Genomic DNA, 13,133 nt, shown 5'->3' on the forward strand with positions numbered 1-13,133 from the left:
TACCTACGCTAGCTTCTGGGACTGGGAGGTAGGACGAGTACTACTGTACTAGTAGTCGAGTCATCCGCTTCGCTGTCCAACCTGCTTGGACTCAACCAACCGCCAATGTTGGGTTGCAAGTTGGCATATATATTTGCTTTCCTTGAGCGGTGTGGCATCATCAAAATCAGCCTATCTTATCCCTGAAAACGGGTGGTTCTCGTGCCATTCCTACCGGAGGGAAAAAAGAGAGAGAGACGAGACGAGACGACGACGTCGGCAGCGGAGTGGACTGGACCAGCAGGCGAGGGAGACGGCGGTCAGTGTCAGGCAATAATGCGCGGGAGACACCTGCATGCATATAGCAATAGCATAGCCGATCGAATCTGCCAGCACCGGCGCGTGCTGCGGCCCAGCGCGACCGCGCGCGGCCATGGGAATCAACGGCAGCCTTTCCAAGGGGTACTTGCCGCGCCGCAGCCGCTGTTGCGTTGCTTTCTACTACCTGCCAATCCGCGTGACGTGCGGTTGTCTCGCCGCGCTCGCGGCTGCCACTGACAGTGCTGCTGCTGCTCGCTCCCAGTCCCATCTGTCCAATCTTCGTCCCCGCGATTCCACTTTTCCAGATCTGACTGGACTTCACTAGGCCAAGGGCGCGCGCGCGCGCAACCGTACCGCCAGCATCCATAGCTCTCGGAAGAACGATCCAATGAATTTACTGACACCGATCTGATCTCAACGGCCCGGCCGGCTCCAGATCTACCGCGCACAGTGCAGTGCCCGCGGCTCCATCGATGAGGACAACACAGCCACGAACTGTGCTGCCGTGTGCCGTGCGCCGTGCAGGGGATCGGAATCGGATGCGACAGCCCAGGTCCCTGGACCATGCACGCGCGCGTGCGTTGTTACTCCCCCGCTAGTGGCTGTGGCTAGGCCGGTCACACGTGGTAACTAACAATGCTGGGACCAGCGCGTAGGAGTATACTACGCCTGTCCTGTATGTGTATCCCCGGCCTACTGGTGTCCTACGGCACCGGCGCACCGCCATGAATTTGCGCGTGGGACGGAACGGAAGGCGTGATCCGGCGATCCCGTTGCCGCGAGCACGGGCTGGGCCCCCACCCCCACCTCGTGATCTGTTTACGGCGGCCATTTATGCGACCGGGGTTGCAAGCCGCCATGTATGCCACTCGATCCCATCCGTCCGGCATTCATGGCCGTCATGCGCACGAGCGCTTGGCCGGTGGACGACGCGGCGTTGGCGGATCCAAAGCGTAAATGGCCTCACGACCCGTCCAATCGTCGGACCGGGCCGTGCGCACCTACTGTATGGTCTCACCTTAGAGCCTTTGACGGGCTCAATTCGCGTCGTCACCATTAACAATACTATACTTTTGTTACTCTCTCTTTAACCGACCATCACGTTCTTCGTTTGTTTCCCTTTTATAAAAAAATTTCGGTGCGGCGTAGGCTACAAAGGTTTGCAAATTTGTGCAGACTTTTCTATTAACTGCGCTGACGTATAGACCCTGTTTGAATACACTAGATTTAATATTTAGGGTTACTTTGGGAACACCTTTTTTTTTCCACAAAAGATTCCATTTCTTTTTCAAAAAATGAACTAATTTCCTTTGCGAAAACCAAACTAGTCCTTAGCTACTAAAATTAGCTAGGGAAATTCAAACAGCCTAATTATTTGTTACTTTTAGCTGAAGACATCCAAACACTCTTCACTAGTAGCCTAGGCGTCTAGCTCAATGTTAGCCACATCCTCAACTAGCTGATTTTTAACCTAGATAAAATTAACTGATAGTTAGCTAGCTAATTTAATTAGTACTTTTAGTCAGTTAACTATTAGCTCTAATGCATTCAAATTAGGGATGACACCCGTAAAATCTATCACGATCGCACCCATGGGTACAGTACCAAACCCGCACCCGAACCCATTGGGTTTCAGGTGGGTTTTAGGTCACTTGCGAGGTTTTACTAAGTGTCCACTTTTACGCAATAATTTAGGTATAAGCAATTAAATACTAGCAATAATTGAGTTTTATCTACATAAGTCAAGCCTTCCCACGTTGAGCAACAATAAAACATTTCATGAAACATCAGCTAAGTTATTTATTAAAAACAATTGCTATTGTATCTTAATTATATTTGCACAAAATAAAGAACGAATCAATTTTTAGGATGAGAGTGGGTCACCCACGGATTAAAATAGACCGCGAAATTTCAGACCGGTGCGGGACCACTGGGTCAAATTCTTCGTTCGTACTCGCACCCATTGAATCAGGTCGGGTGCCTGTCAAATTTTAGATCTACAGATTAAATGGTCATTCCTAATTTGAACAGACCTTGATATGCATGCATGGATGCCGAGATGACTGCTTAGACCAGTACTCCAGTAGCTACAGCTTTTATTTGCGATGATGATGAGGGGAGATGGGTACGTAAAAAAGGAGTAAAAGGTGCCCATCAGAGAGAGACTTTGATTAGTCGGGGAGAGACGATAGATCGCGCAAAAGAGCCATAGCACGATTTCGCTCATGATAGGGGTGGATGAGTAGAAACGAAATATTCCCTTTGTTTTTCCCCCGGTGATTGGATAAAGCTACATGTGTCCAAAGTAATGAGTGAGCTGATAAAAATAACCAGCTTAGCTATCTGATTTAGATCAATCAGGTGCAGTCACTCAAAATGACACAGATCAGGTTGGTTGTGCTGTTGCTTGAATAACACTAGTATTAACTTAGTCCTGTATGACTGGCCTGTATCTGAGATTCTGTTACCCTCTGAGCAAAGTTAATTGAAGCTTCCAACATTAAACAAGTCACTAATTTGTACCAGAGAACACAGCCCCTCACTAATTAATTGATCATGTGTACTTGTAACGGTTGCTAATGATTCCAGACCAGAAACTCCCACCACTGCGGCGAACGTGCGTAGCCTGCGCATTGGTCTGGTCGTCGGCGTCGGTCGAATCGCGGGGTGCGGGGTCCTGCGAGATCGAATCGGGGAGCTTCCGTATCGAAGTCGGAGGCCGCGGGGCACAATGCCGGGATGGCGGAGGCGGCGCCATGGCGAGGGGCATAGCGCGGGCGTCGTCGTTCGGGGGCCGCGCCACCACCCCGTGGTGCTCCTGCAGGCACGTCACCGTGGATGTCTGCCTCGGCAAACTCGTCGCCGCTCTGCTCGTGCTCCGCTCCCTCACCGCCCCCGCCCCCCGCTTCCTTCGCGCCCACCTTTCCCAACCGTGAGTGGAATCCCTCGCCATGTTTACACCTTCGGCTCACTTTCTTTGGCGGTACAGCCACTATACAACTCTTTTTTTTTTGTTCTTTATTTTGATAGATTAGTTCCTAGCTAGTCCACTGAAATAATTCAAAGGTAAAAGAAGCTGCGGAAGAAATTCGCACGGCAGAAGCGACGGGAGGAACTGCGGTTGGTGCCGCAGCAGAAGGTTTCTTATGATATTGTACGGAAGTTGCTGGACTTGGGAGATAACAGCAGCCTCGCGTAGCAGAGAGGTACTCTGTGTAAGGTCGCTGTTTTATGTGCAATGAGTTCGTGCCATTTTTTTTATACCACCCATGCATAACTTGGCCCTGTATTTTATCTTATCTCATTGTTCGTCGCCCACCTGGCATGCATTTGTGCAAAGGGCCTATTTTTGGCACATCCAGTGTTGACCTGAAGAGAAGTGTTTTTAAATTTCTTGTTGCTTATCAGTTCAAGTTGCACTTATGAGCTATGACCCATGTTAAATGCTCTTGCCTGAGTGGTTCTTTGAGCATAATGGAATTATGAATTAATCTGTAAAGCAAAAACGATTAGATAGGAGGCCCTGCCCCAATGAGCTAATGGTCTTAGTCATTTGGCACAAGCGTTCCTTCAGTCTTTGCTTAATTTGTTTCCAGTATTTTCTCCGCCATTTTCGAAATTTACTCTTAACATGAACCTTCTGGTTTTGTGCTATGCATGCTTCTTTCTTGCTTTTGCAGCATGCCAGATCTAGATTGATTTAGAGCATTGATTTATGACCAAAACACAGCCTTCCAGTATTATAGAGAGGTTGAAGTATGTATCTCTCTTTTACTATATATATGGGCATATGGCAGGACCGCAGGAGTGGTGGAACTATGGCGTGTTGAGAAGTTAAAAGGCATCAAAGTTGCATCTACTTGGAATCAATCAAATTTGGACCTATCTAGTGAGGAAATCAGTATGTGACCATAACTTTCCGTGTTTGGCATCTTTTGTGCTTCTATATATTTTGTTTCCTCAACTGTAAAACTTGAGTTTGGTCTTACCCTATAGGAATTTTCAAACGAGCCAAGGCATATGCTTCTGGAGGCCATTGGCCTTTGGATACCAGGGGAAGTCACACGTACTGTACTGTCTGTACATGATGATAAACGTGAAAATGAACCAGAAGGTTTGTTCTTGTATGGGTCATGCATTGTGTTTGTGTTGGTTTATATGATGTTTAGAGCATTTGGTGTCAATTTGGATCCTTTTTGTACTTACTTGATGAGTTGATTAAAATGTAACTTTTGAATCGCCCTTAGAAAGATTTGATTTGTGATTTCCAATGTTCTCTACTGTTGCAGAAGAAGAGATAGTAGCAGGTCCACCCTTGTCCCGACAATGTAATGCTGAGCTCCATACAGATTATGATGGTGCCGCTGTTAGATGGGATTAACGCACCACAAAGAATATGTTGCTGATTGTTGTCAAGCTTGTCTTGATCAAGCTACGAACGCCAAGCCAGGGGAATTGAAGTGCAATATATGGGTTTATTGCCCATCGGAATTTGGATGCTTCTGACAAGACAAATATGAGCATAAACATCAGGAGTGCTGGTTGAAACAGGTAGCGCATGTCTGTTCTATATGTGTTTTAGCAACCACCGCAACCCTTTGATTTTTAGATGACTGTCAGCATCTGATTCTTCATGATTCTTTAAGCAAAGATCCCGGTGTTTTATGCAATTTTTGCGTATCACACAGGTTAATTGTTACTAACAGTATGTAAATGTGGTGATAGTTTATATTACTTCGAAGTCTAAAATTGTTGTACTTTCTTATAAATAGCTGCTAGAGATTTAACTAGCAGAAGCAAGGTAAAAACGTGGTGTTGCTGCCCATTTGCCCATTGTAGTTTCATATAGCCATCACAGCTGTTTCCGGCTAGGATTGCAGAGTAATCTTATTGTTCCACAAGCTTCCAGCTCGTTGCAGTTTGTGGACTAGTGGAGTTCAGTTTATCTTATTGTTAGCTGAGATATGCATTCTATAACATTTTTTTACCTAATCTGAATAATGAGTTAGGTTGGTGCATGAACACGTTAGTGGCATAATTTATTTACAGTCTTGGATTTATTTAAGCTAGTATTCTTTGTAAAAATCATTAGTCATGGCAACAACCAATTTTGTTGCATAAGTCTGGTCTAAGGCCCAGAGTGTAGTGCAAGCCATTGTTGCTGAAGGACAAATATGGTGCCTGGCCGGGGCTTCAGCCCTCCAGGACCTTATCCTAAAATTTGGACCACTTAGGGTCGGGTCTGGTTTTGATAATCTGTAAGGGCTTGTTCGGTTAGCTCTCAATCCATGTAGATTGAGTGAGATTGGATAGGTTTAAATCCCAAACAAAGTCAAACTTCTTCTCATTTTTTTTCCAATCCCATCCAATCCATGCGTATTGGAAATAACCAAACAAGCCCTAAAGTGTTAATATGTACTAACCCCCTCCCCCGGGAAGGGTGGTTTCCTTTCTCTTCTTAATAATAAAATGACACGTAATTCTCTGGCATGGTTCGAGAAAAAAATAAGTCTGGTTTATGACTGCAAGATGCTTGGGCAGGCTGATTTGTCCTGCTACATTAGAAATAATTAGTCTGACAAAGCCAAAGATCCTTTTCATGTTAGGTTTCTTCTATACAAGACTAATATTTTGTCTCTATACAAGCCAAAGGTCTCTTGTTTTTTAATTTATCATGTGGGAGTGGACGCTAAGCCATTTCCGTTTCCCTCGCATATATATCTCGTTTATGATGGTTTTTGCTGCTGCTTGCAGGCTGACCACCCCAAACTGAACTTCAAAGACAAGTTAAGTATTCAGAGCCTTACAAGATGCTCGTCCCAATGCACCTGTTGTCGTGCCGTGGATGTCTGGTGTCACCTGTGCTTGCACTACCTCTTACCAAACGAACAGCATCGAGACTCAGGAATTAATTAGACTAGTGCTGTGCTGATCCAACCAGTTCCACCGTACATATTTTTTCTTTTCATTTTGGGAATATACTCTTTTCTTTTTCTTCGTTTGGCCCCGGTATATACGATGTAAAAGTAAAACTTAGCTTAGTCAACCTGGCAATTGGATTTGGTGGGTGGTGGTTGATTGAATCCAGTGATTCACCTATTGGCGACCTTAATTTTCCTCTGATTAATACTGATTGTTATCAGTTCACGGATATGCTCATTTGTTAATTTTGATCTCTACCTGTCCCTGAACGGCGATGAAGTGTGATCGGTTCAGATCAATCCGGTTGATTATCGCTTCAGCAGCCCCCCCAGGCCCCACTTCACACTGCCGGTGTGTAGTGTGTACTGGTAGTGTAGTCGGTTTCCATTCTTTCTCGCTTGGCCATCCACTTACGCCAGTCCATCCAAGATCCAACCTCTCTCTCTCTCTCTCTCTCTCTCTCTCTCGGTAGTCCGATCCACCAAACCATGTCGGGCAGCCAGGTCGGCGGCGGCGGGCTGCGAGGGTGGAGCCCTTTCGACGTGATCCGCAGCTTCCCGTCGACGCCCGAGTCGCTAATGTCGCAGATCGACGCGGCCATCGTCTCCACCGAGTACGCCCGCGCCTGCGCCCTCCTCGACCCCTCCCAAGTCTCAGCCTCGTCGCCGCCCGAGATCGATCCCGAGGGCCAGGGGGACCGGGGAGCCTCCCCTCTGCCTCCGGCCTGCTACGACGCGAGGGTCGCGGACGAGGCGTACCGCGCGGCGTGCGCGGCGCTGGGAGCGGGACGGCCCGACGCCGCCGTGCGGTCGCTGCGGGCGGCGCTGGCGAGCTGCCCGCCGGACAAGGCCGCGGCTGTGGCCAAGGTGAGGTCCATGCTGGCCATCGCGTCAGCGCAGCTGCACAAGCAGCAGCACCAGGCCCAGCAGCAGCAGAGCAGGAACTGAGGCCGTCCTACTTCGCCATAGCTGCTGCAATCTATTGATGCAATTATTACTGCGATGTTTTATTAGGCCATGATCAGACGCAATAAACGTTCAGATTAATGCATCCTGTTCCATTTGCAGCCATGTATGTGGCCCAAATCATGGAAAGGGAATCTTGTGAGCGTTCGTTTCTTACTCCATCCCACAAAGACAGCCGTGATCAGAGCGGAATGGCTTAGGCCATGGCCATCTGCCGGTCTAAACAATTCGTGCATCCGTTCTTCTGTGCAAAATCTCGTTGTCTCTCAAGTTTATTCTGTCAGAATTACAAGAACCTGCATACAAGGGGAAACACAGCATCATTGCATCAACTGCAATCTTTCACACAATGACAGTATGTCAGTATGCTTAGCTGGCTACACACACAGACTGACAGTTCTTGCCCCCAATGTTGCATGGTATTCGCTCTTCTGCATCGACGGACACGGTTACACGGGCACAAGGCAACCGGAAACCTGGTTGTCTTCGATGGTTTATACCGCTTGAGCAAACTCCTTTAAAATCTTTCTGACTGTCACCGCCACATCAAAACTGAATTAAGTACTCTCCGTTCCAAAATATAGTTCTTTTTACCCCATATTTTTTCCGTCCATATTCAATCACTAGTTGAATGCCCGTGCGTTGCAACGAAAACATATAATATCATGATAACTTATTACTAATGTGTGTTATACTATTACGAGAAAATGTTACATAGTCCATTCGAACGGAATTAATAAATCCGAATCTGGATCAAACAATTTCTACATTTTTAAAGGATAGTCTCTTTCAGCTATCGTACACACAGACTTCAAAACGTTTGCGACCTCTAGCAATTAAGTGCGTGACTCGACGAAGCAGAGAACTCACTATCGGCGTCACGATTGGAGAGAAAGGCGATCTTCACGAGCAGGGAACAGTGGACGAGCTGCTTTACAATCTGAAAAAGAACAAGAACAAGTATTAAAACCAAAAAGAGCTATACTCTTAGAAGCTATTACAAAAAGAGGTAAATCTGTACCAAAACATCAACCCACCTTATTATTCACAACAGAGGGGTTTAATAAGGTGAACATATGCAATTATAAAAATATAAACATGAAACTGAATATTATATGAACATAAACACAAGAGAACAATATTTCACTGCATATCTAATTGCAGTTATCTCAAGCCATCAACCCAGCTTATTATTCACAAGAGAGGGGTTTCTCAACCAAAGCAACATCGCTTCTCATTTTTCATGCAACAGAGGCACCATGTGTATTCACAACAGAGGCATTTCTCAACCAAAATAGCAATGCATATAATCTTTTTAAAACAGAAAAGAGCTATTTTTCTAAAAGCTATTATGCTATGTCTGGTATACGAAACCCTCGCACCATGCCAGTCAGGCAATAAATATTTTTCCTTTACAACAGAGTTTATTCTCAACCAAAACATAATCGTGTATCAGGGACAACATCCCTCTATTGTGTTTAGCTGACAAGTGCATTCCTATTAGAAACTTCAGACTTGTTTATATAAATGAGTTGTGGGGAACATACATGTAGGCAATTCCTAGAGAGGTATCATATTTCTAGATCAGTAGTATAGGACATACACCTAATTGTGAGAGAGGGCGTTGATGGCGGTGGATGACATGAGAAGATAAATGAGAAGATGGCAAAGAAATAAATGCACAATATTAGCTCTCAAGGAAACCTATTTTATTTACATGGCCATATTTCTATATCTGGCAGTCATAGAATTATTATTTATTGACAAAAGATAACGGTTCGGTATATAAAGAGTAAATCTCCTTTAGATTGAAGGTCTCCTAGTTCTGGTTAGATGGTTAAAAAATGGATACCTTGTTTCCCTTTCCTTCTATGTCCCTCTACTCTGCAAGAACTGTCCCACAGATGAGTTTCATATTTCCCACTCCATCTATGCCTGCACAAATTGATGACTTTGGCAAAATTGACCCAGTATGCTTAGCAGACAATGTGTATTTAGGTAAGATACCAAAGTGATAAATCAATTGAATTGTTTGTCTCCCCTTAGCAATTGCTACAAATTACAGGGACATGCCACTCACCTAGTCACACCATGGAAACTTGACGATCGGGAGCCAGCAGGTCGCACCACAGAAGTGGCGGCAGAAGCGCCTACAACACCCTTCGCTTCAAGGCACCCTGCAACTGTCCCAGGATTAATACGGTCGTCAATGTCATATGCAGGCTCGTCCTTCTTGACAATGGTGAGCACTTGAACTCTCTCATCCTCGTCGCCGCAATATTCATTTCCAACCAAAGTAACTAAAGCAGCCCTCTTGCCAGGGTTCTCATCATCTGCGCAGCCTTCAACTTCACTTCCATAGTCGACCTGCTCACACTTGGGTAACTTCTCCTCCTGTCGATCGCCACTGGATTGCCCTGCCTTTCCTTTGCCTGCATCCTTGGTTCCTGGCACTGCTACACCGTGCGTCTCACAGTTTCCCTGGGTGCTCATCGCCTCTACAGCAACGCCTGGCACTCTATTCAGATTGATAAACTATGGAAGTAGCTAACGAAATACAACAAACTATGCATGAATTAAGGATGCAGTGTAGGGGATGATATAGTCGCTAGCCTCGGGGACATGGAGACACAAAATGTCGCTGATGAGCTGAGCTCTGCGCCCATGGGCAGGTCCGAGGACACCACTGCCTTGCCAGGCCTGCATCTGCACAAGAACACATGCATTTACATGTGTGAAAAAAGTTAATGTGGGCGAGAGTCAGGCATCACACAGGCAATGCAAGATTGATTGATCTAGGTGGAAGAAGCAACCAACCCTAAAATGGAGGCGTAGAGGAAAAGGAAGGCAGAGAGACCGGCGGAGAGCCAGATCTTGGCCTCAGGGATCTCCTGGTCCTGCAAGAGCCTGGCAATGGTGGCCAGCTGGTCAGGGGAGCACGGCGCCGGAGAAGGTGAGGCCCCAGCGCCCCACGGAGGCGCGAGCACAGCCACGAGAAGGTGAGGCTCGAGTCCCTAAGGTCCAGCTTGTAAGGCCCAAAAGTCGTATAAAAAAATAATAACAAAATAAATATATGAAGAAAGAAAATAGTAAATTCAGTAATCTCAAATTATACTTGAGTGTTGAAAATTGAGAAGTGAATTTTGGAAAACAAGAATTATTTTAGAAAAGTAATAGAAATACATTTATGTCCACATATGGATTTAAGACCTAGTTTGCAAATTAGAATATGGAGAAGGAGAAGGAAAAACACTATATAAAATAAAACAAAATATATGGATAGAAATAAATTTACATCCAAATTTGTGAGTTAATGACTCACTTGAATAATTGAGAATGAGAGGTAATCAAGAAAAGAGGGGAGGAAAGAAAACATTATATAAAAAAACATATATAAATAAATACATAATATTCTTGCAAATTTGAGTTGAATTTGTACATTGGGCTCTAGGGTGAAATTCAAATACATATATAGATTCAAATTTGAAATTCAGAGAAAAGAAAACAGAAAAAGGAGAAAAACCCTACATGGGCCAAATCCGTTTCCCTCAGCCCATCCCCACTCCCCCAACCCGCGCGGCCCAGCTCGCGCGCGCGCTTCGGCCAACCCTCCTCCCACTGCGCTTGGTCGCTGTCACCGGGCCCCGCGCTATCAGCCTCTCTTGACCAGCCGCACAGCCTTCTCAATGCATCTCCTTGTGTCACTGCTAGTGGGACCCGCGTGTCGGCGCCTCAAGATGGAGCTGCTGGTCCTCACTGCTGCATGGGCCCATTAGTCGGAGACACGGGATGGCGCTTGCGCGGGTGTCGCTGCGATGTGGGACCCGGATTCTGGAACTGTTCCCCTCACGCCGAGCTTGCCTCTGACCGCAACAGATCGCGGCGAGCTCGCCGCCGAAAATCTCTCGCGCTCACCGACATATGGGGACCCCGGGTCAGTCTTTTGGCGCCAGTCACTTTCAGCGCGTGCCACCGTCGCCTGGGCCGAGTCGTTAGGGCCTCCTCCCCAACAGAATCGTGGGCGTTCCCTGTAGATCTTCTCCGCGTCGCCATGGTCTTCGCCGCGATTCTCTCTAGGAAGTTAGTAGCTAGCCGTGGCTTTCGCCCCTATATATAGCGCCCTCTGTGGGGATCTCTTAATACCGACCGCGTGCGCATCCTCAACACGGCTCGACCGCAGTCACTGCTGCCGCGGGCGTTTTCCGGTTTACCATCTCAACGCCGGGGGGGTTCCTCCTTTGCGTCTCCGATCCGCCGGTGGGTGCGCGGATTGCGCTCGGGGGACAATCGGGGTGTTCAAGGACTCGACTAATCATGAATTCGTCGCCGTAGTGGAGACTCCGCTGCGGGATCGCGACATCACGGGGGCAGGAGAATCTTCGGCTCACATCGAGGTAAATGGTATACCATCCTCTCCGCTTTTCGATGGGCATCGCGTTGGGGGGCGCAGATTAAGCTTTGGGGCCTTGTGGTGTGGATTGGCGGGCGGTCCGGTGGTGGGCTACCGTGCTTGGGGCGTCGCCGCCGTCTGGTTGTTCGGTGAGAGAGAGAAGACGAACCGTGAGCCGTTAGATTAGAGTCGACGGCCCGGATTAGATGCCGCATACCGTTTCGATTAGATAGGATTCGGACCGTTGGATCTGGCGCGTGCGGATCAGATTAGATCGGGATGCCGATTTGATCGCGTCCACCCATGACCGTCGATTGGCGATCCGATGGTGGGGAATCGGATCTAAACTTCATTAAACCTTGGCCGTTGATCTTGAATCGTGCGTATCCTGCTCCGTACCGGTTCGGGGGAAGCGCAGATGTAATCTGGGCCGCCGGTTTCTAATCGGGCGGCTGTGGGCTTCTAATACCCTTTCGGCCTGACACATTTTCTTATGAGTCCCTACAGTTTGTTGATATCAACCCGCAATCCACCCTGTATAGTGCTTTGTGTCTCGGTTTCTTTTACGATTGAGCCCCTGCACTTTTTGGAATTTGAGGCCCACTCAAGAGAATTATAAAACCAGGAAAATTATTTAGAAAATAGTTTTTAGTACATATTTAATTGCAGAAACTTGTTTAATTTGTAGAAAATCCATATGAACTCCAAATTAGTCAATTTCAGTTCCTAAATTTTTGTAATATTATTGTATATCCATTTGGGCCACAGTTTTGGCATGAAAGGCACATTAGAATTATTCTAGTACTTAATCTTGTATTAAACACATAAAACATTGGAAAATCCATAACTTAAAATCTATAACTCCAAAATTAATAATTCCTGTTCCTGTGATCTTATTTCAATATGTAGATCATTATTATGTATTTTGCATATATGTTTGGTGTAATGTTAATTTTGCCTATACACTGTTTGTTTGTAATGCTACGACTAGCGCGAGGTTACGTGTCATCTGAAGAGCAAGTTGGTACCTGGAATCTCAAGTTTCCAGGCAAGTTGTGCCCTTGATCACTTCTTTTTACCCAGCTATGTTCTGATTAATCATAATGATCTGCATAGGTTAATTTTGATGGGACCCAATAGGTTACCCTAGTTTGTCTATCTTTATACCTTGTTTACCATTGAACTTTTTGGGTAGTACTTGCTAGTGCTTTATGTGGTTTTGGGTATGACGATACATTGTTCACGATTATACTTTTATTATCTGTTTATTATCACTGTTCATGATAAGATCATTATGTTAATTAGAACATGGAGCGACCACCCGGGAAAACAGTGCCACCACAAGGGTTTATGGACGCCCTTGGCTGATTAATTAGGAAAGCTAGTGGAGGACTACCTTACCCGAAAGGGGCAAGGGCAGTAGGGGAGTGGTCAGTGTAGGGAGGTCCTTGGTTGATTTTGCTGCGATGGCGGTCAGGCAAGAACCCTGCATTGGAGCTTCCTATAAACTGTAGCGGGTTTTCTGAAGCTAGTGGAACTTTGTAAAGGCCTTATAG

The 13,133-nt window shown here is 46.3% G+C and overlaps 1 protein-coding gene and 1 long non-coding RNA gene across 2 annotated transcripts; both read left to right on the forward strand.

The window, feature by feature from the left end:
• The first annotated feature begins 2,912 nt into the window (after nucleotides 1–2,912).
• Nucleotides 2,913–6,381, forward strand: LOC100273656 (uncharacterized). The gene is made up of 6 exons (NR_146329.1): nucleotides 2,913–3,232; nucleotides 3,331–3,506; nucleotides 4,098–4,201; nucleotides 4,297–4,414; nucleotides 4,590–4,851; nucleotides 6,055–6,381. It is a non-coding gene; the product is annotated as an uncharacterized lncRNA (long non-coding RNA).
• A 194-nt stretch (nucleotides 6,382–6,575) lies between these two features.
• LOC100279175 (uncharacterized) lies at nucleotides 6,576–7,330 on the forward strand. The gene has a single exon (NM_001152201.1). The coding sequence runs from the start codon at nucleotides 6,711–6,713 to the stop codon at nucleotides 7,167–7,169; it is 459 nt and encodes a 152-aa protein (NP_001145673.1). The 5' UTR covers nucleotides 6,576–6,710; the 3' UTR covers nucleotides 7,170–7,330.
• Nucleotides 7,331–13,133: the final 5,803 nt, after the last annotated feature.

Source organism: Zea mays, chromosome 4 (assembly GCF_902167145.1).
Source record: "Zea mays cultivar B73 chromosome 4, Zm-B73-REFERENCE-NAM-5.0, whole genome shotgun sequence".
In the NCBI taxonomy this organism is placed as follows: domain Eukaryota; kingdom Viridiplantae; phylum Streptophyta; class Magnoliopsida; order Poales; family Poaceae; genus Zea; species Zea mays.

Excerpts from the sequence above, each read along its gene's own strand:
- LOC100279175 (NM_001152201.1), top strand. The coding sequence starts at position 6,711 with ATGTCGGGCAGCCAGGTCGGCGGCGGCGGGCTGCGAGGGTGGAGCCCT.